We start from the raw sequence: 24,374 nt of genomic DNA on the forward strand, positions 1-24,374 counted from the left end.
CCTTTTTATTGCAAATTTCTTCTTACAATACATACATTCAAATGCCCTCATTTCAATATGGGTATTCATATGCCTTTTTAAAATCTCCCCTGTGGAATATGCTTTATCGCAAAGTGAGCATATGTGTTGATTTTCTCTAGCGTGAATTTTGGCCATGTGGACATGCATAGAAATACAATTTGCAAATGTTCTATTGCAAGTTTCACATTTGTAAGTTTTTGTTGCATGGTATTTAATATGGCAATTCAAGCCATTTTTAGTTGAAAAACTTTTATCACAGTGTGTACATTTGAATAAGCTTTTTTTGGCTGCACGAAAACAATTGGTGTGATAAAACTTTGCAATTTTATCAAGCAAATTGAATGTTTCCTTACAGATTCCGCACTTATGTAATTTTTCCTTAGGCTGGAATATATTTTCATTTTCAACACTTTCTTGTTTGATTTCATTCAATATGTTATTCGTTTCAAATTCACTATACTCATGTTTGATTTCTTCTTCTATTGTTACTTCAGATTCCATAAATCTTTTCAAATAAACTTCATTATCAAAGTATGGTTCTAATTTAACATTTACTGCATTTTCCTCAGGATCAATCATTTCTTGTTTAACTTGGGTCTTTTCAAAGGCAAAATTTATTATTTCAGTACTTTCCGCCATTGTGTGGTGAGTGATATTTTTGATTTTGCATTAATGTTACCTATTGCCGTAAGACGTTAAAAGAATTATAAAATAAATATAACTTCTAACTACATAAATAACTGAAATCATATAATATAGTCATTTATGCATCTGTCACTAAATTATTATTTTGCAGCGCAATGTTTTTCTTGAAATGTCAAAAACATAATTCGTTTTTATTTTGGTTATGTTTTGTTGCTTTTATTATAGTTATTCATTATTTGTAGAAATTTCAATAAAAATTATAAATATTCATTCATTTATAAATATTCATTACTTATAATGCTATTATAATCTAAGTTCACTTTGATTTGAATTTTTTGTTTTGTATTTTTAACACATAAACGCCATCTTGTATTTATATTGTATTTGTTGAAATGTCATCTGTCATTATTTATTGATCTAATTCAATTTTCATGTATCTTTATTAGATAAATAGTAAACAATAGGAAAGAAACTAAATGTATTAGAACTGATCATTTTTATGGGATCTTTAACTTTTACTGAATTACAGTTATTGAAGAATTTTGATAAATTTCATGAAAAATGTCAAAAAACGATGTAGTTAGTCAGGATTCCAATTTTATTAAATGTGAAACAACAGGTATGAAAAGATTTGAATATAGTACTTTTCCTATTCAAACTATTTTACTAATGAAACGCTTGTTCTAATATGTAACAGATTTGCAAAATTATTTTTTTTTACTATATGTTTCAAAAATATTAAAATTAATTAATTTCGAATATGAAACATATGAACAATAGAGAACTCCCACCTGGTGTTTGATTGTGATTATTATTAATGATTAATTAATGCGGATTTTAATATATTGTATATGAAATTAATAAAATTGTGAAGGTAATAATGGCTAATAATGTTAAATCCGAAATTGTTTCCATAGATGTTGAAAAGGATTTGTCAAAACGTGATAGAGGAATTAACAGAACAGAAATAGAAGACAATGCAACAAATACTCTAGCAGGATCACAAGCTGCTGTCAAAACAGAAATAACTTCTGACCATACTGAAACATATAATAAAAGATCTCAAGAAAATGGGGAACATAAAAACATAGCTTTAGAAACTTATATGGAAGATAATACAATTGAATCATCCGAATCTAATGATGATACTATTATGCCAATTGAAAACTGTGTTGCAACAATTGGAGAAGAAACAAATGATAGTACACCACAAACTAGTGGTGTCACTGAAGGTTTTTTCAATATTAACAACCTAAATAAGGGTCAAAATGAAAAAGTGTCTCGAAGAAAAGTTAAGTTAGTTGTGAAACGATATGAATGCTATATTTGTAAAAAATCTTTTGCTCAAAGTAGTCAATTAACATATCATCTACGAACGCATACAGGTGAGAAACCTTATGAATGTGATGTATGCAAGAAGGCATTTACTCAAAGAATTCATTTAACTACACATTTGCGCATTCACACTGGTGAAAAGCCCCACGAATGTGATATATGTAAGAAGTCTTTCACTGACAGAGGAAATCTAGGACGGCATGTAAAATTACATGTTGGTATGAAACCATATGAATGCGATATATGCCATAAATCCTTTGTGCAAAATAGTCATTTGACAAGCCATTTGAGATCACACACTGGAGAGAAGCCCTTTGAATGTGAATTTGCAAGAAAGGATATTCTCAAAGGTATTTATTGACCATACATTTGCGCTCTCATACAGGTGAAAAACCTTACGTTTGTGAAATATGTCAAAAAGCATATAATGCTTTAGGAAATTATACAAAACATTTAAAAACTCATTATGGGGAGAAGAAATTTGAGTGCAATATGTGTGAAGAATCATTTACACAAAAGTATCAATTGAGTATTCATCTTCGTACTCACACTGGTGAAAAAGTTTATGAGTGCAGTGTTTGCAAAAAAACCTTTTGTCAAAATCGTACATTAACAAATCATATTAAAAAACATTTTACACAAACATTGCGTGAATAAAATCAGTTCAATGTTGCAAGTGAAACACTCATACATAGTTTATTCAATTATGTTTATGTTGAGGTTTAGAGTGAAAGAAATATTATGATGAAATGGATGAAATTATAGTAGCTACTCATCAGAACTTAAAAATATATGTTAGTGAGTGGGTGTATTTATCAAAATGTATGTAAAGAAGTAAATTGTAAGCAAGGAAGAGAAAATGAGTAAAAATGTGGTATTTCCATACCTTGAATTTGCCTTTGCTATTATATATATATTTAAATTTTACGATTAAATTATTTCTGACTAGTTTTGGTAATCTAAAAATGCATAAACATGTATTGCATGTTGGTGATTAGAATAAAATAATAACAAGCAAATTAATATATTTCAAAAAGAATCTTTTTCAAATTGACAGGAAAATCTATGCTATAAGATAAGTAAAAACTCGAATTTTAATAGAATATAATAAGAACAATAAATTATATATAATGAATGTCAAGATTTAGAAAATAAATAATTAAATTATTTTAATAAAAAGAGAATCATGGAATTAAATTATTAATCCTAATTTGCAATGCAAGCTAGAAGAGAAACTACGTTATGTTTCATATGTTGGGTATTAATGAAAATATATTTTACATTGTTTACATGTTTCCATATTCATGTTACTATGTTAAATGCATAATATATCTAAAATCTTTGTATTACATCAGTTTAATATGTGAAATCATTGCATTATCTATCAAAATGCAAATGGATATTATAAATTGCAAAAAAATCAGGATTTTTCTTTATAAATGACATGATTAGTAAAATATACTGGAAACAATATTGTAACGATTGGTGATTTGAGGTAACCTCTAGTTATTATTATAATAATAGCATCGCTCCTCAATACGAGGGGTTACTTTAGCACTCCATTCGTCCGCTAAAGTACCTGTGATAACCTATAGGTTACTTTTATCAAGAAACCTATTTAATGATTTATAATAATTACAAGTATTTGTGGACATGACTGTATTTGCAAACAGCCATGTTCCCTAATCATTTTTATTATTATACTATTGTGGAATTATGGGTACGTGGTATACTGGTATATGTGGAAAATAGCTTATGTTTACATAATCTAACCTTTAAGCTGGAATTGTCTTCTTGTAGCACCACATACACACAACTAACACTAACGTTATTACATGGCGATAATAATATTTAACATCGTTACAACATGCACGTTGAACTGTCGAAAAAGTCACTAGACGAAATATACATGAAAATTTAAAAAAAGTACAAATAGGATAGAATGATGAAAAAATTTAATTCAAATAATATATTAGAATAATTTCGTTAAATTATCTGTATGTGCTTTGAAAGTTGATTTTACTTTGGCTTGAAGTTTGCAATGAAACCAATGTAATATTACGAAATTATTACAGTTGGCGGTCCTGTTATTATGATTTCAAGTTACGTTATTTTAAATAATAAGTTATTGTTTTTATTAAGCAAAAATTTTTTTTTCATTTATGTGATGATGAGGAAATGAATTGTTACTACTTTTCTACAAAAATTAATCTTTTGTGAAAATTTACACTTGAATGACTAGATAAAATGTGTTGAAAAAATTACAAGTTAATAACTCAATTATATTGCACTCAATTATATTACTTTATTTCTGAGGTTAAAATTAAGTATATTTACAATCTCTACGTTAAAGTATCATTTGGAGCAATCTACTAAAAGTTTTATACAAGGCAGAGTTATATTTAAATTAGGAGTAGTTTAATAGAAATAACCATTGAGATTTGATTGATCATTTGAGATGTGTGTGAGCACATTGAATGGTTTTCTAAAATTAGTGTCTATATACAAACATTCACAAATAAATCAGTTATGTGTTATAAATATATTAAATAATTTAGGCAGTGAATTTCCCATAATCAAAATATACTGTCACTTGCTTCGATATTATTAAACAGTACAATTGGCCTACTATTAAATATTACTAAATATTATAAACTCAACGCCTACATTTGATTTTATCACATTACTCCAAAGCCCAACTATATGCTTCTAATTCCCATGTGCATATTTTATTATGCAAATTTCAGTTTATAATTTGATTGGCATGCTCAACCCAAATTAACATCTTCGAGATGCTTATCTCATAGAAATGTTCTAATATTGCACTCGCAAACCATATTCAATTTACTGCTTTCATCGAGTGGTTCACCGGGATGATGACTAATATTGAAAGAACTTTGTCAAATATCTCACATTTCTATGTTTTACTTGAAGAATGAGTACTGATATGAGACTCTAGTGCAGGTTTTCCAACAATTATTTTATAGCAAAGATCACATTCATATTTATTTCCATCTGTATGTATATTGTAATGGTTGATAAGTAATTCTTCCCGTACAAAACATTTGTTACAAATTATACATTTGAAAGGCTTTACAGTGTTATGCGATTCAATGTGAATATTTAATAAAAATTCTTCGCTAAAAACACTTTCACATGTATCACATCTATATGATGAATTTAAACTGAGTGTTTCTTTGTGAATATTCTCCCTAATTGGTCTCATTCTGTTTACTTTCTCATCAGATAGTTTTTTCTTAGAAACAAAACCATTTGAACGAAAATTATTAAATTTTCTAACAAACTCTTTATATCGTTTGTCATAGAAATGACTTTTATAAACAGCATCCTTTCTTTTGATTGCGCTATTCTGATTTATGTTAGAATTTGTATGTATATTAATACATCTTTCATTATCAGAATTGTGATCAGTCACTTTTTGACTTGGATGTGTTTTATAGTCTGTTGCATTCAATTCCGATTCAAGAAACTTTCTATTATTGCTTTGTTCATCGGAAATAATTTTATTGCTTACACATTTTGATACGTCAATCGAGTAACATTCAGTAATGATTGGAAGTTTATATACATTTTCTGAATTGCATTCAAGTTCAATTTGCCCATGTAATTCATTATCACTACAATCTGGTTCTTTCTTAATTTCTTTACAATCATAATCATTTGAAATTTGTTTTGAAATGTCCCTATGTTCTTTTATGTCCGAATCATAATCATGGTTTGTTTGAATAACAACATTATTTGCATATTTCATTTCCAAAGTATTTAAATCAGATTCCGAATAACAATAGGGTATCTTGTGAAAATTGCTAGAATTAGTCTCTAAATGATATGTATTTATTATTTTTATTGTTGAATCATTTTTAATGTCAGGTATATGTAGCAAGTTGGACTCGGATGTTATTTCGTCATAATTATTTTTATCATCATCAGAAAAAGCTTCTATTTTAATACATTCATTTGCTCTAGTATTGTTATACAAACTGTTAAAAAAATAATTATTTTCATCTGGTGCATTAGTATTATACTCGATTTTTATCTCAGATTCTAAAAACCTTTCAAGGCAAGTTTGTTTATCAGGAGATTGTATCTGAGTCTTGCTTTCATTCTCAATGGAATAATCTATCTCTTTTTTTATATTTTTTATAATTGGTTGAATATCGTGCTCAATATCACGATCAAATTTATTTTGGTCTTTTATAAAAACAGGTAACTTCAATAAATCTTTATAAGTGTTAATTAAGATTGGATCCAAAGGATGTAAATCTTCATCTTGAAATATATTAGTTTGTTCCGCAGTTAGTAGATTCTTGTATTTAGATTCATGGATTAAGAAATCTGACAAGGAAAAAAAATTGAAGCAGGTTCTTTCGTAATTCTTGTTTTGTTTGCCATATTTGCTTCCTCTTTTAACACTGGTTTTGGTTCGAGAGTTATCTGAAAATATTCAAAATTATTAATCATGATAATAAATCTAAAATAATGATATTGTAAAGTTATCGATAACTTTTTAGTATACATAGACGAGCTGATATTGTAATATTATTACATTATTGAGAACGAATTCACAAATTAGGGTTTTTAATTGACATTAAAATTATGTGGCTAGCAAATTAAGTAAAATAGTAGCAACAAAAAGATAGGTTAACAATTCTAGGCAAAATATACATTTTGAAAATATTAAAATCTATAAATATTTTCATTATAAAAATAGAATTAATTTTCTATGGATGTTCATTCACCTGATTTCATATTTTTGTTGACTTTATGCCTTCTTCTAGACATTTTCAACTTGCCTTTTTAATATGAATTTAAATAAAAGAATTTAGACCTTATTTAAGGGGCTAATTTTAACTAGTAATTATTTACTCCAGTTGTTTATTATTGTGCTAATAGTTAGTACTATACCATAAATGTTAAATATTTTTTTTTTTTTAAAAAAAAGAAACAGACGTCCGCCCCCTACTGACTCAGTCAACTGAACTGAACACCGAGGCATTAGCTACTGATTTGAAGTTGTTTATTATCATTTGACAAACTGCAACACATAGATAAGTAAACATGTACGTGCCCATAGATAAGTAACCGTGCCAGCGCCACCATATGCGATGTGAACTTTAACATGAAGTTGAGAGCGCAAAATTCAAATTTCAAAACTTATAACTAAAACTATTTTACTGATGTTATAAGTGCCAAATGTGCCTTATTGTGTTATGATAATACTCAATGCTGATAAAATCTTATAAAATAATTTGATCACTTTCACAGAAAGTCTATGAGTAAAATAATTTTATATCTAGTTTTTCTTCAGCATAGTCTAAGCTATATAATTTTGAAAATTATAATTTGCACTAAAACTGTCTCCCACTAATATAAAAACAATATGTTAACATCTAAAGAAAACATAAAATTATCATAATCATTTAATAATCAAGTCAAATAAAAAATATGACAATTCAATAATAAATTTTACATACACCTTAAGTACTATTTATATATTATAATTACATATATACATTTAAATGAAATCAATTTCTCAAATCACAAACTAATAATTACTAATTCAATGCAAACCAAGTAATACCCATACTACGACTAGATTGTAAAATTACTCTTAAATAATATTGACTTTATTACGTTGATTTAGGTAAGAAATTAGTCGTCATGTCTGCAAAAATATATAAAGATATTTAATAATGTACTTATGATAATTGAAACTTCATAATTAATAATCAACTGTAAAAAAGTAAAATCGAAACAGTTTTTCTATAAAATGAATGAAATGTGTTCATTTTGAGTACATATAATATAAATTGATGTTACTTATATTCCAAATTTCAAACTGCGAATCTTGGACATAATACTTTGTTTCATCAGCAGTATATCGTAAATAATCTGTAATAAAGTATTATTTCAGAATGTCTTTAAAAATATTAGTGTTTTACAATTAGTTTAAAATAATAAATTTCAATAGTAAACTTTCTCAATAGGCTTGTTTTAGTTGCAAAAAACTAATTAATTTTATATTTAATCTTAACAGTCCACAATATCATTTTTCCTAAGAACGTGAATACTTCTGCATGACTATATTTTTTCTTAAATTCTAAATGAATTAAGTCTAAAAATAATACAAATATAATTTTACTTAAAACTAATATAAATAACATTTTGGTATGAATACTTTGTACATCTATTGTGCATCATTACACGGGGGCACTATATAAATTATCTAATATCGTAACAAAGAAAAATAATATCTATCTATACAAATTGTAAAATATATAAAATTATGGTTTAATTTAATTACAGATTGTTATGACAACGGCTCATATAATTTTATACAAAATTTTGACTACTTATGTGATGTCCATAAACTACTAAATACATTCAAAAGTCACATATGAATTAATCTAAATATAAATCATTAAATGCAAAACAATTTCCGACATCGCATTTAAATAGCTGAATATATTTATAATTATAAAAACCCTAATTGTGGTCAAAAATGATAGTACAGGATATTTGGCCTACTTCAGATTTTAGCTTTAAGATTATAAAAGTCTTATTTTGTCAAAAATAATATAAATATTAGGCTTAAACAACATTTTGTTTGATGTTGGTTTATAAATGAAAAGCATAGTTTCTCCAAAATTAATATGTAGAAACAATTCATTTAAAAAAAATCATTTACCAGGAGGATTTGTGAAAATTATAATCGCACAGTATTGCTACATTATCATTGGCCATAGAACTTTCATTGCTTAAATTAATGCATTTAATCACTGGTACGCTTGCATTTAAATACTTGGTAAAATCTAGCATGGGAAATGATTGGTGAATGTCTATCCCGGTGTTTAATTTAAATTACTAAAAATTAATTCTGAAGTGATTTTGAACGAGCCTTATTAGAAAGTGCATGATGATCCCTGTTTCTCCAAGAGTTCAGAGTGCAAATTCCTCTTCCTCGCCACCAGTCGTTGATATCACTATAACTTTTGTATTGGCGTGGTTCGGCGTGCAACATTGCGCACATTCGACACCAGAAATACGTATTTATTAATTCACCGGTACCTTTCCACCTGGGTAAAAGACATTAAAATGTATTAAAATTTAAGCAAGGTATGTTATGATTACAGAATTGTAGATGGTGCAGTTATCATAAGATTATTCCTTGCTTGTTTATATGTAAAATACGCCCGATCGCACGGCAAATAGATAGACATTTTCATAACTTTTAATACCAAGAACTAGCATTAGAGAGCGTTGCCATGACAACGCTATTTTAAGAGTTCTGTTACGGCAGAATTGCCCCATAATTTAACTACTTATTAAATTAATCATTGTTTTTTTCCTTTCCATTTATATTGTAAAAAAAATAGACATTTAGGGTAAATTTTATTCACAAAACTTTCAGAAGTCCCTAAGCTCAAAGTTATACTCCTTCTGTTTTACCACAGTACATTCTTGCCATCCTCATATTTTTCAATAAAGTTAGGCTTTAATTCAAGAGACATGGTCCTTTTCTTTGGACCCATTTTCATAAAATAAATATTTTGTAAATGTACAAAAAGCAAAAAACGCGAACTCAGCATATATAACTGGGCAATCATATAAGTTGGTATTTCCAACGTTAAAATAATCTTCGATATATTTGGGTGAGCAAATCGTTACTGCACAAATTAATTTTAATATATAATAAAAATGACTAACTATAAAATAATAATTATTGCTATCATAAAACAACGATAAATATTTCCATGGTAAAATCATCATAGTCACAACTGATGCAATTTGTTATATTTTCATTTTGCCATCAACATTTTGTCTAGAAAACTTTTACTCGCTCAAAGCTCGTATCTCAAATTTTGCTCGTAAGTCAAAGCAACAAATTGCTTCTTTGGCGGCTTGTATCTCGAAACACTCGTAAGTCGGGTAACCCACTTGTTTAATCCGAAATACATTTTTTTAACTTATCGTAGGGTAAGTTATTGTAATCGTCCAAAAATCGAAATTGAAAAATTTTGCATATCTTCACGTTTTGGAGGTTTCTGAACATTTTGGCATACCTAAGAAAAAATGAATGTGTGTGTGTATGTATTTATGGATACAATTTTTCGTTCACGTTTTCGGGCGCAAAAATCATCCGATTTTAATGGTTCAAAAAACATTCGATTCTTATTGATAGGGAGATGTGCTGATTAGTTTTTGGCAAAGGTCGATCCACCCATTTTGGAGTTACGGAGCAAAGAGTGCCGAAAATAAAAATCGAGTTTTTGAGAGAACGAAGCATCCTATTTAAATGATCCAAAAAACACTTAATTTGTAAAAATAGGAAGAAATGGTGATTAGTTTTTAGCAAAAGCAGGTCGAGCCGTTTCGGAAATATAGATCTAAAAGTGCAAAAAATGGCAGTTTTTGAGAGAACAAAGCATCCGATTTGAATTTTTTTCTTCTTACTAAGCTATTCGAATTCTGTAATTTTCTATTCTCACTGATAATTTTTTATCTACATTCTGCTATATATATTTTTTCTTAAACTCTAAGTCAATGACAGGATTCGATCGTAATAAAAATAGCAACAATTTTAAAAATTACCTGAAATATTCATTATACATAGCATCATCTCTATCGAGTCGGTGAAGGTACTCCGCTAACTGACGGGGTCCTTCGAAATCATCGACATGAATATAAGAGTGCATAGGTGCAGCCCTTTCATAATCTTCCGGACGAGCCCCCATCACAATCGGTAAAATATCACGGCTAAATAAAATAGTCAATTAAAAATCAATAATAATAATTGTAAGATTTAAAAAAAAACTGCTTCAAAATATTTATGAATTTGTAATTTTTTACTTACCCCAGTCCATTCACGAAAAACTTTTCAGTAATATAATCTTTACAATTCGAATTTTCAAAAGCTAAATAAAATTTGTAATCCCTATCGAGTAACTCGAAGCATCTTTCGGCATTTGCTCTGGAACATTTCATAGTACCACAGGCTCCATAGATGTCCACCTTAAAAATAGTAATAAATAATAATAATAAATCATTACTGATGAGCAATGAAAATAATGTATTTACTAATAAATTATCTTACCTGTATATACTTTTGCAGTTCATGTGCATATTGCAATCTGCCATTTCTTGCTCCGCAATTGGAAACAAACCAAGCTACAGCCTTAGTTTTATTAGCTGCATAGTTTCGTTCCATATGTTTAACCTATAATTTAAACCAAAACCTATAATTAAAATTAAAGAGAAGATAATCAAAGTAATTCAATAGACATAGGTCGGCAGGTTGTATAGCTAAAAGAAAAAAATCAGTAGGGTAGGGCGGGCCACAAGGTTCCAATTTGTCTTTGAGCATTTATAATGTGAAAACTAAACCAATTATATAACCACAAATAACACATATCAAACAAACAACTATCTGACTATGTTCAGTAAAACTCCCAGCTACAATTCATAATTGTAGGAACGTTTTTTTTTTGTTTTTTAAAAATTTGTCACCTCGCCCTTTTTACCCCTTAGGCGGGACAAAATGAGACGGCCAATCAGGTCTAATAAAATCTTAATAATATCTTATTTTCAATTTTAAAGAGATTTTACAAAGTAATAATAGCTACATTATTTAACCATTGTAAAATATAAACTTCATGGGCACATTTTTCATTGAGATAACACCGTATACAACCTTGATCTGGTATTTAATCAAAAATATTCATCAGCAGAGTTGGATAACTAATTTATCTCTGATAATTTTTTTGAATTCATTTTACTTGTTTATTTACTATTTTTTATCATTTACACCTTTGTCAGGGTAAAGGTTCAGTTAGTTCTGTTTATCCCAATCACGTGTAAGCCTTTATAGACATCATATAAAAAACTGTTGAATCTTTGTAAAATTAACAATACATCTTATAAAACAATTAAATAAAGTACACTTAGAAATTATATTATAGTCCAGTCATTATAGTAAGTTCACCTCGGAATTCGATATACCCAGCTGTACGGTAGGGTGTAGCTACCATATGTAGGTTTTGAGACAACTTTTTAATGTTTATATACAAGTATTTACAGACTTACAGCTGGCTATCTCGAATTCTGAGATTCTTATCTAATTTAAGCTTAAATGACTGGACTATTTAAGGCTTCGTAAACTAAACAATAGTGCTCACTATCAGAAAAACTAACAACGAAATAAAAACCTTTTGTTATGGATTTACAAATATTGCCAAATATCTCATAATAGCAATGTCGTAAGAATGAAGGTGATGGCAGGTTATATTTCTTTTGCCCCCTACTTTCAAATATTGTTGTTAAAAAATTCTTAACTTTACTTTTTTTGAGATATTAATGGTGGACTTTTAAGCTTTACCAGCGGACCTTTAAGCCTTGCTTTATCCTAATATAGTGCATTTAAAATAATTTAGTGAGTATACTCAATCTTTTATTTTCTTGGCTACTAATTAATAATTATTGATTTTTTTCTATTAAAATGGGTATTTATATGTTTCTAAAAAAATTCTAGTGGTGCGATAAAGACTCAAGACAGAAAAACAGAATTCAATCTTTTCTTCAAAAAGTCAGCTTTCTTTAAAAAAAATGATTTTTTTTTAAATTTTGAAATATTTTATTTCAAAAGCAATTGTTACGTCAACACAGCAGAATGTTATTTGAATCATTCAAATCGGATGCTTAGTTCTCTCAAAAACTGTCATTTTTTGCGCACTTAGCTCTGTATCTTCGAAATGCCTGGATCTGCCTTTGCCAAAAACTAAGCAGTACATCTCCCCATCAATAGGAATCGAACCATTCAAATTGGTTGATCCGTGCGCTTGAAAATGTGGACGAAAAATTGCGGACGCACAAAACACACACACACATCAATTTTTTCTTAGGTACGTCAAAATGTCCAGAAACCTCTAAAACATGAAGATATGCAAAAATTTGCATTTTCGATTTTTGGAACTGACTATAATATATTGCATTTCGATTTTTGGAACTATACCCTACGGAAAGTCAAAAATAACACCTAATAATTTTGATTTTTGAATATTTAAAAAAAATACCTGTTTGACCCTAGGGTCATAATATTCCCAATGTTCATAAGGGGCCACGATGTCACTATCATAACGATAGGTTGCTGTCCAATTAAAAACGTCCGGAAAATTGATATGTTGTGTGTGATAAGGACACTCCAGAAAATACATTATCCAAACCTGAAAAGAAAACATTTAATAAAAATATAGGGACTGATTGTATAATTAACTGTTTTGAATAAACATGGGGTTTGCAAATTCTTATAAAATCTGCTATGTGATATTAAACCCTGGATTATTTCACCTGTTCCGGAGATCTCCGAAATCCTGGATGTGTAAAATGATCCTTGTACAGAATGGCATCGGCTTGTTGCGCCTTATCCCTATTAACACTCAACCGGCATCTATCAACCTGATAAAATAGTATTTAACTGTTCTTATTTGGTTCTATTATATATATTATTATTATGATATTTTATTTCCTTACTGGACAACGAGCTTGAAGAAACTGCTCCCGTCCAAGTTGAACATTCCAAGCTCCAGCCCCATTATAAAGTAAAATAGTCTTCAAATCTTCACCATCAGGATCATAAGTATCAGGAACGTGCATTAACTGGTTAGTTATGCGATCTGAATAGATAGATATGAATAATATGACGAATTAAAAAAAATATTATTAGGTTTAAATAAATATTTTATTTTTAACATTACCGGAAGAATCTTGTGATGGAAATAATCTAGTCAGTCTGCGTTTTTTCCTGGAAATCCTTCGTGATACAGGCCTTACGCTGCCACCACTCATGTACCATGGTCTTTTAATTTCTCCTATTGGTTCCTCGGTCAAACTAACTGGCTGAAAAAATATGATTAAAACCATTTGAAAAAAATATTAAATTTAAAAAAAATGTGGATGATGATGCATGGGAATGGTAACATATTGAGACACCATATAGATTAAATGTTGAATGTTCTACAGACCTGTGAAAATTCATTTTGATTTAATTGTTCTTCGAGCTCATTTTTCTGTTCGTTTCCTAATCCAAATGATTTTGGGATACTATAGTTTTCATCCGCATTTTCATTTTCTTGGTCAGTCTGCTGCTGAAAAATACAATAAATTTGGAAATAAATATTTAGAAAAACTATATTATTTACATTATATAATGAGTTTGAGGGTATACATCCTCAATAATAAATATTTATTGAATAATTTTGTTATATTCCAAATTCTATTTATTTTTATGTTATTATTCGATGTTATATTATTTAGCAGTTGTAACAGATATTGTAATAAAAAAAGGAAAAAAATATATTCCGAAACTATATTTATACAATATTGAACGAATAATACAGATTATTATATACATAGTTTAAGAAAATTAGGTAAATTTTAAGAAATTATATTTTATCATACTTTAATGCATTAAAAGAAGACACGATCCTGCAAATGACTTCAATTTTTTTTTTAACATAAACAAAATATAGAGCAGTACCTAATAATATATTTACCAAAACATATGGCCATGATATATTTTTAAACCATGCCAAATTTTGAAATATATTTTGAAGTATGTTTGCCAACATTTTGTAAATATTTTAGAGAAAATCATTATCAATATTTATTAGTACCAACTAAACTAAACCTTGGTATCCAAAAAAGTTATATATATATATATATATAAATTTATATTAAATAAATATTTCAATATTTATATATATATAACTTTTTTGGATACCATATTATATATATAATATTATCTATTATATATATATATATATCTTATATATATATATATATATATGGTTATCCAAAAAAGTTATTCTATATATATATCCTTGAAAATATTTATTTAATATAAATTTATAAATTAGCTTTAAAAAACTTATTTATCAAACGAATCTTTCAAATGTGTTTATACTTAGATATGAGTATTTACAAAGTTATATTCAATCGCACTTCTAGGAATATTTACATGAATCATATCAATTTTTACAAATGTATTTTATGGTATGTTTGTTAACGTTAAACAATAATTTAGACAGTACTTGTTGGAATTAACTAAAATTTTATTCTCATAGTAGTAATAAAAGTGACATGAATCATATCAATTTCTAAATGCATTTTATGGTTATTGTAATCGTTAAACAATGATTTAGGCAATATTCATCAATATTTCTTAGTATTAATTTATCTAAAATTTTATGTTCATTGTAGCAATAATCATGCTTAATTGCACTTCTACGAATATTTCATAGTATTTATGGTATATTTTATGGTTTTTGCTGATTAGTTTTTGGCAAAGGCAGGTCTATCCGTTTTGGAGATACGGGGTAAACGGTGCCAAAAATGGTATTTTAGTTTTTGAAATAACAGAGCGTTCGATTTAAATATTCAGAAAGCATTTTACTTATTGACAAAATGAACAACTGGTAAAATTTTTGTAAAGGCAGATCCAGCGTCTCCGGAGTTCGAATAAAAAAACTAAAAATGGATGCCTTTTGGCGGTCAAAAATCAACATTAGACTTATATACATCGTATTATCAGATATTTTATGAACATTATAATAATAAGTACAATTTTTGTGTACATTTATATGGGTTCCGTACTAATGTTTACCCTTTAGACGACTACCCGCGACATTTCGACTCCAAATCAGCTATGCAGAGCGATTGCTTAACAAAATGTTCAAAATTTTCAAAAACAATCAAAATACAAAAAATCAATATATAAAAAAATTTAAGTTTTCAAAAGGGACCGTTCAAGTATTACGTAAGCACTATAGGGGGACGGGGGGTTATTGATTTCTTATTTTGGGGACATTTTGGTGACAGATTTGCTTACTTTTGCTGACAGAGGGGGATGGGGGGAGGGAAATAATTGTACTAAATCTGCTTACGTAATAATTGAACGATCCCAAAGTCATTTTTTTTTTCAAAATTTCAAAAATTTCTCAAAGATCTAATTTTTTCAAAGTTTTGCGAAGTTTTTTTTCAACAATTTAGTTATCGGTACGGGAAGTTGCAGTAATTTGCCTTGAGGCACGATGCCATGCACCACCAGTTTATTTCTTAATTTGGTTAAAACTACTTTTTCCCGAAGGCCAATGAGTTTGTTACCACTTTCGCGTAGCTTTCCTCTTTGCAGCTATTAATTTTTTTAATTTCAGATGGAAATATTTTTTACGCCTTTTTCAATAAGCCCCTAGTTCCTCTACCCTCTAACATACTGAAGTAGTTATTATTATTGGAATTTCTCCATAATTTCTAATGTATTATAATTTTCACTCACCGGCTTTACCTTTCCTTTCGGCTGCTGACTCAGTGCTTGTTGCTGGACTGCTGTTGCATCTTTGACAAACACTGCCGGCTTTGAATTCCATAAATCCCTATGAACTACGTTCAGGACTACCAACAGAAGCACTGCCAGGCACAGCACCGCCACGAAGTAGCGGCGCGGCCTCAGGCGGGCCAACATATCAAACTCCTTGAAAAATAATAAATAAGAAATTTATATAAAATGATTAATATTATCTATAAAGCACATACTAAATATTTCTAAACTTAAATAAATAAATTTTTATAATTCAACTGCTTATCATTTTTAGTACTGGTACCCCCCATAACACGGTACTTCTAGAACTCGCTCGCAAATTCGCTCTAACACGGTTTAAGAACTGAGACCATCCCCCACATAACGCGGTACTTTCGGGTTCGTATAACACGGTTCAAGAATTGAGGAAAATTTTAATAAAATAAGAAGTATAGTAAAACCTATGAAAAGCAAACTGTGATGAAACTAGTGCAAAAGATAATTAATTTGAAATATATTATTAGAACGTGTACGTTCTATCGAAGAAAATAGAATAATCTAGGATTATCCGAACAATATATTAAAAAAATCCTAAGCAATTTTTTTTAGATAAAATGAGCATAAAAGTTTAATTAAGATCACTTTACATGTGTTGCATCCACATCACTTTACATGTGTTTCAACCAAATATCAAAAATCGACCCGCACACACGCATACACATACTTTTTTCAAATTCGGTCTAATTCGATTCTGAATGACTTTAAACGTCGAGGAAACATGAAATTAGAAAAGTAACAATAATAGTCAAAAAAGTTTAAATCACCATACTTCACACTCAATTATTAAAAATTAGAACAAAAAATGTATAATGTTTATTGGAACAAAACAATTTATTTGACCACACATGAATACATTTATTTAAACTATCTTAATGTTCGTTTAATTACAAAATGAAAAAATAATAAAAAGACCCACAATGTCATTCATGTGATGGACTGAATTTCATATTTTATTTCGAAGGTTGATAACCGGGATTTCGCGTACTGAATTTATTTAATAATTTTTTTACATTTTATAATTATATAAAAACATTGAGATTTTAAACTTATTCAAATTTCTAGATATTATTTTTTTTTTAATTTCTAGAAACATCTTTACAAATAATGCATGATGAAATCATATGATCAATTCCTTTTCTCTTCGCCTAACATAAGTAATACAAAAATTAAAAAAAACTAGTGATGTATGGCATTGCCTTAAGGCAAATATGGAGATAATTTACTTAATAATAAAATGTTAATTCACACATAATATTCGTGTACATAAATTAACCTGAATATAGATTTAATCCAAGATTTACTTATTTTTTTATATGATGTGCTAGTTGTATTATATTTGGTATACAATTTATTTGATCGTTCGTTGATGAAAATTTTCCCTCGGGGTAAAAAAAACGTTGATGAAAAATTTTCCATATCTTTACGTTTCAAAGGTTTCTGAACATTTTGGCATGCCTTAGGAAAAATTGATGTATGTGTATTTGAATAGAAATTTTCGTTCACGATTTCGAGAGTACGAATCAACTGATTTGAATAATTCAAAACGCATTCGATTCCTAATGATGGGAAGACGTGCTGATTAGTTTTTGGCAAAAACAGGTCGAACAGTTTTGAAGATATGGGACAAAAAATTAGCAATTCAGGCTTTGAGAGAATAAAGAGTCCGAATCCGGATTTGAATGATTTCGCTGCTTAACTTTTAGATGGCAGGTCCAACGGTTTTTGGAGATAAAGAAAAAATGTTTTAAAATGCCATTTGGCGGTCAAAAATGATTATTTGGCATATGCGTATCAAAATATATGATATTTTATAGAGATTTTGATAATAAGTATAAATTTTGTTTCCAATTTTTTGGAGACCGTAGCAAGATAAAATTCACTTATATCCTCGACCATCAACCATCTTGAATGATTTTCAAAATTTTCAAAAAAGTCTATTTATCAAAAGTTTTCAAAAAACTAAAATTTTTATAAAAACTGATTTTTTTTAGTAATATCACAAAAAAATGTTTCACAAGAATCAAAAATTTTTACTACTAAATGTTGGCGAATCATGTAATATCAGATTAATGGGCCATGTGGCGATACGGTTTTTAGGTATCTAATTGATAAGGAAATAGTATTAAATTTCCAGATAAAAAAGTACATCGAGCACTCGATGTTATATTAACTGATCCGTGTTTTTATCTTCTGAAATATTTTTCATATTTCATTACGAACTACCTTTACCTACCCGTATTTTTTATCTTTTTTATACCGAAAGTTAACTTACCTTAAGTTTCATCTTAAAAAATGATTTTAAGATATTTCAGGTAATTCTGAATCGTTTAACACTAAAATTGAAAAAATAATATGGGTGTATGAGTGTGCTTAATAAAATAATAATAATCTTACCATTGTTGATAAAACTTGTGGCATTTCAGTATATTTTCCAAACATATCACTTTTCATTTTTGTCACGTTTCACTGTATTGTTTTTCAAAACTGTTCGTATTTAAAGCTTTAAATCAAATAATTTATATTTTATTAGTTATGTAATGTTAGTTTTCAATTTATAACACACAAATAATCTTTTTTATTATTTTGCTGACTGATGGTTGGATGGAACAATTGAAGAAGTTGTACATTTAATTTATTGGCTTATTATTTTTATTTTAATGCATGATCTGGATATTAGTTTTTTATAACATATATAATATAATATTATATAACAAACATTGTATTTGCTTTTCTCGAAATATAGAGCCATTTGGGACTTCATATAAAGACTCAATGATCTAATGGCGAATTTAGGTGAAAAACTCTATTTCTAATTGCCCGATTTTTTTTACAAATTTGTTAAAAGACTTTAAGTATAATCTGCTATATTATCGACAATTTTATAAAAAAAACTAAAATAATTATTGCTTTATAAATAAAAGTATTATTTGATTTTATTGAAGAAGGTTGCATTCTACGTATTTCTCTTTATTTATATTCATTATTCAATGATAAGATTATTTTTTATATTTATGTCATGAATATGTTTTCGCCAATGTTACCATTTTAATATTCAATATTCATAAAAAATAATTGACTTCAAATGAGGTTACTTTAAAATTCAAAAAACAAATCTAAAAATGTTATTTATGATAATTTTTGTTTAAATGACTTTTTAATTATTTTCCCGTAGGGCAAGTTATAGTAATCGCAAACAAAATCGAAAATGAAAACTTGGATATATCTTTTCATTTCAGAGGTTTCTGAACATTTCGGCATACCTTACAAAAAATTGATGTATGTATGTGTGTGTATCGGATACAATTTTTCGTCAACGATTTCGGGAACACGGTTCGACCGATTTGAATAATTCAAAAAATATTCGATTCGTATGAATGAGGAGACGCGCTGATTAGTTTTTAGCAAAGGCAGGTCTAGCCGTTCCGAAGATACGGGGCAAAAATTGCCAAAAATGATAACTCAGTTTTTAAGAGAACAGAGCGTGCGATTTTAATAATTTAAAAAAAAATATTATTTATATTGACAAGATGAAGAAATGTTTGGGAAGGCAGGTTTAGCGATTTCGGAGATCGAATTAAAAAGTTAAAAAAATGCCATTCGGCAGTGATATGATACTTATCCGCTATACTGCAACGCAGCGCCCACGCGCTTCGATATTTTGTTTCTACGTAGCTAACGAATCGAAATTGCTTTAAAAAGAGTTAAAAATTTCCAAAATATTTCAAAGTATAAAAAATCAAATTTTCCAAAAAGGTCAATTTTTTTCAAAATTTAAAAAATCTCAAAAATGGATTTTTTCAGAGTTCTAAAAAAAATTATTCGCTTTTAAAAATTTTAATTTTTGTTACAGGAAGTTCCAGCAATAGTTTGGCACGATGCGACGCACCACTAATTATTTAAAATATCACTATATTTTAATATATTTAATAATATAAATTATTCAAAATCGGTCTTATTCAAAATTAATACAAAGTGAATAGATTTATATTTTTAAATTTAAATGTGCATTATTCCAAAACTCAAAAATTGAATTTTAAATACTTCCTGTAAATATATACAAAAACAAAAATATTAGGCATAAAAGACAAATGGAATCCAATCAGAATCTATCCGATCAACTTAGAATCATACATATTTTTTGCTTTAAGATTTTAAAATAAAGATCAACTTAGAATTCTAAATATTTATTGCTTTTTATACAAAATATATTAGTTTTTAGAATTACTTGTAGAAATATTAAATATTCAATTACTATTACAACTAATTGATAATTCTGAAAACAAAAATCAAATTTTTAATAATTCTATAAAATTTTCTAAAAACCAATTTATGACCAATATATTTTGTATAAGAAACAAAAAATATGTAAGATTTTGATTTGATCTTTATTTTAATTAAAGCAAGAAATACGTAAAATTCTAAGTTTATCTGATAGATTCTGATTGGATTCTAGTTGTCTAGTGGGGAAAAATCCTAAAAATGGGGGTAAACCTCCTATTGATAAAAATATTATCATTAAAAAAATTTTTGTAATATAATTTATTGAATTAGATAATATTTGATTTATATAAAATAATTTTAAGAAATTAAAATTTATTGTGATAATTAAAGAAATAATAGAGTAAATAAAAAAATAAAATCAAAAATTTATTTCATTAATACTTATGCACCCTTAAGGTTGAAAATGATAATCTAACTTTTTATGTATTAATTTTAAAGAAAAACTGACTACAAAAACTCATTAAACTTAACAATAAATTAAATTAATTTTTTTTCGAAATTAACGACTTAATTTTTAACACTTTAAGTTTGAAAATAAAAATCTAATTATATAGAGAATATATTAAAGAACGACTAATTTTAAAAAACAAATAGATACAAAAATCTAACCATGCTGAATTTTAATTCAAATTAAAGGATCACAAAATAATTAAACCATTTTGATGGCACCATGATTTTATAATAATAAATACAGAAAAAAATTTTTTTTTGATTATTATACTTTAATTTTAAATTTTGCCATTTTATCAACATTCATTATTCACCACGATGAATTTAAAATGCACCCATAATATTTTATAATTATATTCAAAAAAACATTTTTTCAAATAATATTTAGCACTAACAATTATTTTTTAGGTCATTATTTAAATTATTTACAACAATATTACGTAAAACTCTATTTTAACAATCCCGGTTGTTTTTTTACAACTGAACGCATTGAATTGCTTTAATTAACACACTGACGATTTTTGTCGAGTAATTTTAAATGACTAACTAACTAATATTTGTACTGAGTTCGGTGTTATGATTATTTCAGAAAATAAATCACTTTCGAACGGTAATATCTTTATTTGTTGTTCGTACAGAGGTTTTCGACCTTGTATTTGTGGATTATATTAATAAACTGGTAAATTACAAATTACAGTAAAAATAAAGTTGAGCTTGTAATCCAATTTTTAACACCCCGAAGAAGTTTTTGACAAAAAACTGGGTTTGCTAATTTTATGTTTTCTCGACGTTTCAAGTCATTCTGAATCGAATGAGACCATGTTTGTACAAGAATGTGAATATTTTTTACCTTTCATCGACGTTTTTCAAAAACGGCTAAACCGATTTTAAGAGTTTAAAACCATTCGATGTAACTCGACAAGGTCTATCGTTTATATGTTTATGTTGTGACGATCGACCAAGCCATTTCTTTGTAATTAGCAGAAAAATGTAAAATTTTTAGTCCTTGTTTTAGCCCACAATCTTGAACCGATGTTAAAAATTCAAAAACTATTCGAAATGTATTGATTGGGAATCGCGTTAATTAGTTTTTGGTAAAGATTGGCCTGGCCGTTTCTTCGTAATTACATTGAAAAAAATATAAGTTTTATAAATTTTGTCAATTTTGACGAAAATTTGTCTGAAGTTGGATTTAATAGTCTGAAATAACATATTAAAATATTAAATTAACATATTAAATATTATTATAGATGGTTAAAATGTAAAAATTAACCAACGCTTGGAATTTAACCGCGCGTTTAAGGGATTCTAATCAAAATCTATGCCTAGAAAATATATACAACTTGTGTTTTGTAGGTAGCTACAATAAAATACAATTTTATAGCTAAATTTTTAGAAAAACTAAAAATAAATTAAATAAAATCTGTTGAACAAATTAAATCATTTTATACAAATATAGATATTATAAGTATGTTTGAAAGACATCAATTGATTATCGCATTTTCTTACTAATAATTGAACATATTACCTAAATAGCTGAAATTTAATTCCTAATAATTAAGTTTATTATGCATACTTATCGGTGAGTTAATGCGATTTGCCAAGTAAATATAAATATGAATAAATATATAAAGATAATAATGATATTAGCAAACATAAATGATAAATAACTTGTGTGAACATTTTTTTCGTATAAAGCAAAAAATGTATGTGGTCGGTGCGCCATTTTCTTTTTGAACGTATATACAAAATTTAAAAACAAAATGGAAAACCGCCTATTTTTGTTCACATTATATTTCATTTATGATCAATGGATTATATGTGTTATTATAGATAGTATATAGCCATTTTCTTTTTGAACAAATATACAAAAAAAAAGAATTCAAATGAAACTCACAACTTATAAGAAATTTATAGACAATAAATGCACCATCAATTATAACATTATATCAATTTTAGTTCGAAACATTTAATAAACATATTTAGTCATTTATTTGAGTTTTTTTATAATACCAGAGCTTAATTTAGACATAATTTAGTACAATAATAAAAGGTGAACCACTGGGTTTTCCTTTTAAATTTCAATGTTATTCTTCCTATATAGACATTGTAATTTATAAGAAAAAAAAGAATATATTTAGTGATTTGCGTTGAACTGTAGTCTTATTTAGAATGCAAATATCTAACGGTAATATAACATTGGCTTAATGCTAGGACAAATATTATAAAGATTATTACTAAATAAGTTGTGAGTAACATTTTGCCTTGAGGCAAGTCTCATGAACTTCCCAATACGTATACTTAAAAGATAAGAATTAGGAGATTCAGCTACGATTTCGTATTTAGATAAAATGTTTAACTGTTTATTGCAATAAACAATAATCAATGTGATTTCTAATTGATATCCAATTGATTGATCTTGTATAAATTAAATTAAATTGTTAAACACGTTTCATTTCATTTATTTCGTATTTTAAAAATGTTTTTTAATGTAGCTGCACAAAGCAGATTGTATATATTTTCTTAGCATAGATTCCAATTAGAATCGTTCAAGCGCGCGGCGCGATTCCAAACTTTGACGATTTTTTATAATTCAACCGCTTATTGTAGGCCTATAATATTTTTGTATGTTATTTCATACTGCGAAATGTACTGCCATACAAAGTTTCATCGAAATAATCAAAGAAATTATTTTCCAAAAACAATTACGAAGAAGTTGCCCGGCCAATCTTTACCAAAAACCAGCATCTTTCAAATGGATGCTGAATTTTTAAATGCGATTTAAAATTGTGAGCTAAAAAGTGGACAAAAACTTCTCACTTTTCTGATAATTACAAAGAAACGTCTTGGCCGATAGTTGTACAAAACTGACAAACGCAAGTCTTTATCGAGTAACATCAAATGGCCTATAATGGGGTAATTCTGTCGTAGCAGAGCTCATAAAATCGCGTTGTCATGGCAACGTTCTATAATGCTTGTTCTTATTTTACATATAAACAAGCAAGAAAGAATCTTATGGTAACAGAATCTTCGATGATGCAGTTATCATAACATTCTCCCTTGCTTGTTTATATGTAAAATACGCCAGAGCGCACAGCAAATAGATAAACATTTTCATAATTTTTAATACCAAGAATAAGTTGCCATGGCAACGCTATTTTATGAGTTCTGTTAGAAATCAGTTCAGCTGTTTTTAAGAAAATGTCGACGA

At 27.6% G+C, this 24,374-nt stretch overlaps 3 protein-coding genes across 3 annotated transcripts; 1 reads left to right on the forward strand and 2 right to left on the reverse strand.

Annotated features, from left to right (window-relative positions):
• Positions 1-1,546: 1,546 nt before the first annotated feature.
• On the forward strand, positions 1,547-2,362 carry LOC113378606 (zinc finger protein 436-like). The gene has a single exon (XM_026619155.1). The coding sequence runs from the start codon at positions 1,547-1,549 to the stop codon at positions 2,360-2,362; it is 816 nt and encodes a 271-aa protein (XP_026474940.1).
• Positions 2,363-4,918: 2,556 nt separating this feature from the next.
• Positions 4,919-6,973, reverse strand: LOC113378615 (zinc finger protein 836-like). The gene is made up of 2 exons (XM_026619164.1): positions 6,762-6,973; positions 4,919-6,456 (listed from the first exon to the last, which is right to left on the reverse strand). Exons 1-2 carry the CDS (start codon positions 6,802-6,804, stop codon positions 4,919-4,921), a joined length of 1,581 nt encoding a protein of 526 aa, XP_026474949.1. The 5' UTR covers positions 6,805-6,973.
• Positions 6,974-8,893: 1,920 nt separating this feature from the next.
• LOC113378623 (glycoprotein 3-alpha-L-fucosyltransferase A-like) lies at positions 8,894-18,883 on the reverse strand. Its single transcript, XM_026619176.1, has 11 exons — positions 18,827-18,883; positions 16,352-16,546; positions 14,040-14,162; positions 13,773-13,914; positions 13,549-13,691; positions 13,366-13,473; positions 13,092-13,241; positions 11,117-11,239; positions 10,877-11,034; positions 10,615-10,779; positions 8,894-9,098 (listed from the first exon to the last, which is right to left on the reverse strand). The coding sequence occupies exons 1-11, from the start codon at positions 18,881-18,883 to the stop codon at positions 8,894-8,896; spliced, it is 1,569 nt and encodes a 522-aa protein (XP_026474961.1).
• Positions 18,884-24,374: the final 5,491 nt, after the last annotated feature.

The sequence above is a fragment of the Ctenocephalides felis genome, unplaced genomic scaffold, assembly GCF_003426905.1.
Source record: "Ctenocephalides felis isolate EL2017-DRISC unplaced genomic scaffold, ASM342690v1 CF-g0.4_SCAFFOLD_00845, whole genome shotgun sequence".
Classification (NCBI taxonomy): Eukaryota; Metazoa; Arthropoda; class Insecta; order Siphonaptera; family Pulicidae; genus Ctenocephalides; species Ctenocephalides felis.